This window comes from Trachemys scripta, chromosome 7 (genome assembly GCF_013100865.1).
Source record: "Trachemys scripta elegans isolate TJP31775 chromosome 7, CAS_Tse_1.0, whole genome shotgun sequence".
Taxonomy (NCBI): domain Eukaryota; kingdom Metazoa; phylum Chordata; order Testudines; family Emydidae; genus Trachemys; species Trachemys scripta.
In genome coordinates, this window is record NC_048304.1 from 125,712,415 (window position 1) to 125,714,571 (window position 2,157).

Here is a 2,157-nt window from a genome sequence, read left to right on the forward strand (position 1 = left end):
TTCCCAGCCCCTCGTGAGCCCGTTCTGGAGGCAGGTGAGGTGCCCCGGCAGAGTTCAGTACTGATTGTCTTCGGGTGCTCTGCAAACGCAGGCCCGGAACCCAGTGGGCATGGGCAGTGATGGAGGCAACCTTGTGCTGCTTAAAAACCTCCAGGAAAGTAGTGGGCTGCGCAGTGGGGCCTGTGGGGCTGAGCCCCGGGCGTTGGCTGTTACAGTGAGCTGCAGGCTGTGGGGTTACTGAGTTGGGAGCTGGGCTGGGAAGGGCTCACTGGGGTGCTGGCGCCATCTTGGTGCAGTGTTGTGTTCCCTGTGGGGCAGTATGTTGTGGGCGGGGAGGGGAGGTGTATTAACTAGCCTTGCTCAAGGCACCCAGTCCTTCCTTTCCTGAGGTCAGAGTCACCTTAGCACTGGGGAGAGTGTCTGGCACTGTGGTCTGTGCGCCGTGTGTCCCCTACGGGCGCCGTGCTGTGCGATCCAGGGCTTCCGGGGCTCAGGTCATTTGTTTACTGGATAACTCCGGGGCCAGGGAGGGGAGGGATAGTTTGTTGGAGGCCCTGCAGCCCTGGGGTTTGAGTGAGCGGTGTAGAGACCTGGCTTGTGGGGTTGCAGCACCACTCACTCCAATTCAGCCTGGCCACCCCTGTGGGGAGGGAAGGGCGGCAGGGCCCAGCCTGTGGGACAGGAGCTGCTGCGGCAGGGCAAGTGTGGGGCAGGCTCGCTCTCCAGCCCCCTCCCCAGGGCCCCTTTTGTCTCCATGGTGATGGGTTGGAAGGGAGGGGGCCTTAGTTTGGGATTTTGTTCCAGGTCCCCAACTGCCTGCCTGGCCCGGGGGTCGCGTCGGCCCGGCCCGGGGGTCCTGTAGCACTGCTGCTGTGGCAATGAATGAATGCTCTCTCTCCCTTGCAGGCGGAGGTGGCACCATGCAGCAGGAGGGGGAGAAGAGTCGGGCCCGGCCCAGGAAGCCCGACATGGCCCTCTACGTGCCCAAAGCACGACGGGAGATGGCAGCCCAAGGAGTGGGCGCGGCCAGCGCTGCGTGGGCGATGGGGAGCCGGAGGGAGGAGGAAAACCGCCGCGTGCTGCAGAAGGAGGGTGCCAAAGGCTGCTGCGAGAGGCAGAGCCCCAGCGCTGGAGCCCGCGAGCACGTGGCCAGAGAGGGGAGGAGGTCAGAGGGGAAAACAAGGAAGCGCAACAGCAAACGGGGCAGCGCTCCAGGGCAGCCCGAAGGAGCCTCTGCCCAGGGCTGGGATCAGCGCGTCACACTCCACCAAAACCATCTGGCCCCAGAGGAGCAGCCGTGTGGGCGGCTGGAAACAAACCTCCACAGTGATCAGCCCAGCCCCCAGGAGTCCCGCCTGGGTCAGGCTCCTGCTCGGCCAGGGGGTAGTGAGGAGCAGGTGTCCAGCAAGCCAGGGCTCAGGGAGCTAAGCCCCAGGTGCTGGGATTCAAAGACAGGTCCTGGAACTTGTTCCCATCTGTCGGAGGAAACATCTAGTCCCCTGCTTGTGCCACCCTGGGGAGGGGAAGAGCACGCACAGGAGCAGAGGCGTGGGGGCCCACTGGCCCGGCTAGGCACTTCCTCTCAACCTAGGAATGAGAGCAGGGATGAAACATCAGAGCAGGCAGGGGGGAGCACAGGTAGCGCATCCGAATGTGCAGGCAAGAGCATTCAAGCTCTGAGCGGGGAGAGCGCAGGAAGCGCGTGTGAGCTCAGAGGGGAGGGGGCCACAGATCCGAGCGGGAAGAGCACAGGAACCGTGTGTGAGCTCAGAGGGGAGGGTGCCGCAGATCTGAGCGGGGAGAGCGCAGGAAGCGCGTGCGAGCTCAGTGGGAAGGGTGCCGCAGATTCGAGCCGGGAGAGTGCAGGAAGCGCGTGCGAGCTCAGCGGGAAGGGTGCCGCAGATCCGAGCCAGGAGAGTGCAGGAGGTGCGTGCGAGCTCAGAGGGGAGGGCGCCACAGATCCGAGCGGGGAGAGCGCAGGAAGCGCGTGCCAGCTCAGAGGGGAGGGCGCCACAGATCCGAGCGGGGAGAGCGCAGGAAGTGTGTGCGAGCTTACAGGGGAGGGCGCCGCAGATCCGAGCGGGGAGAGCGCAGGAAGCGCGTGCCAGCTCAGTGGGGAGGGCGCCGCAGATCCGAGCGGGGAGAGCGCAGGAAGCG

General features: G+C 65.2%; 1 protein-coding gene across 1 annotated transcript in view; it reads left to right on the top strand.

The window, feature by feature from the left end:
• Nucleotides 1–886: 886 nt before the first annotated feature.
• Nucleotides 887–2,157, top strand: part of LOC117880600 (hornerin-like) — a 3,880-nt gene continuing 2,609 nt past the window's right edge. Inside the window, exon 1 of the mRNA XM_034776882.1 lies at nt 887–2,154. Coding sequence (XP_034632773.1) covers nt 921–2,154 — 1,234 coding nt within the window. The 5' untranslated portion in view covers nt 887–920. The remainder of the gene's footprint in view (nt 2,155–2,157) is intronic.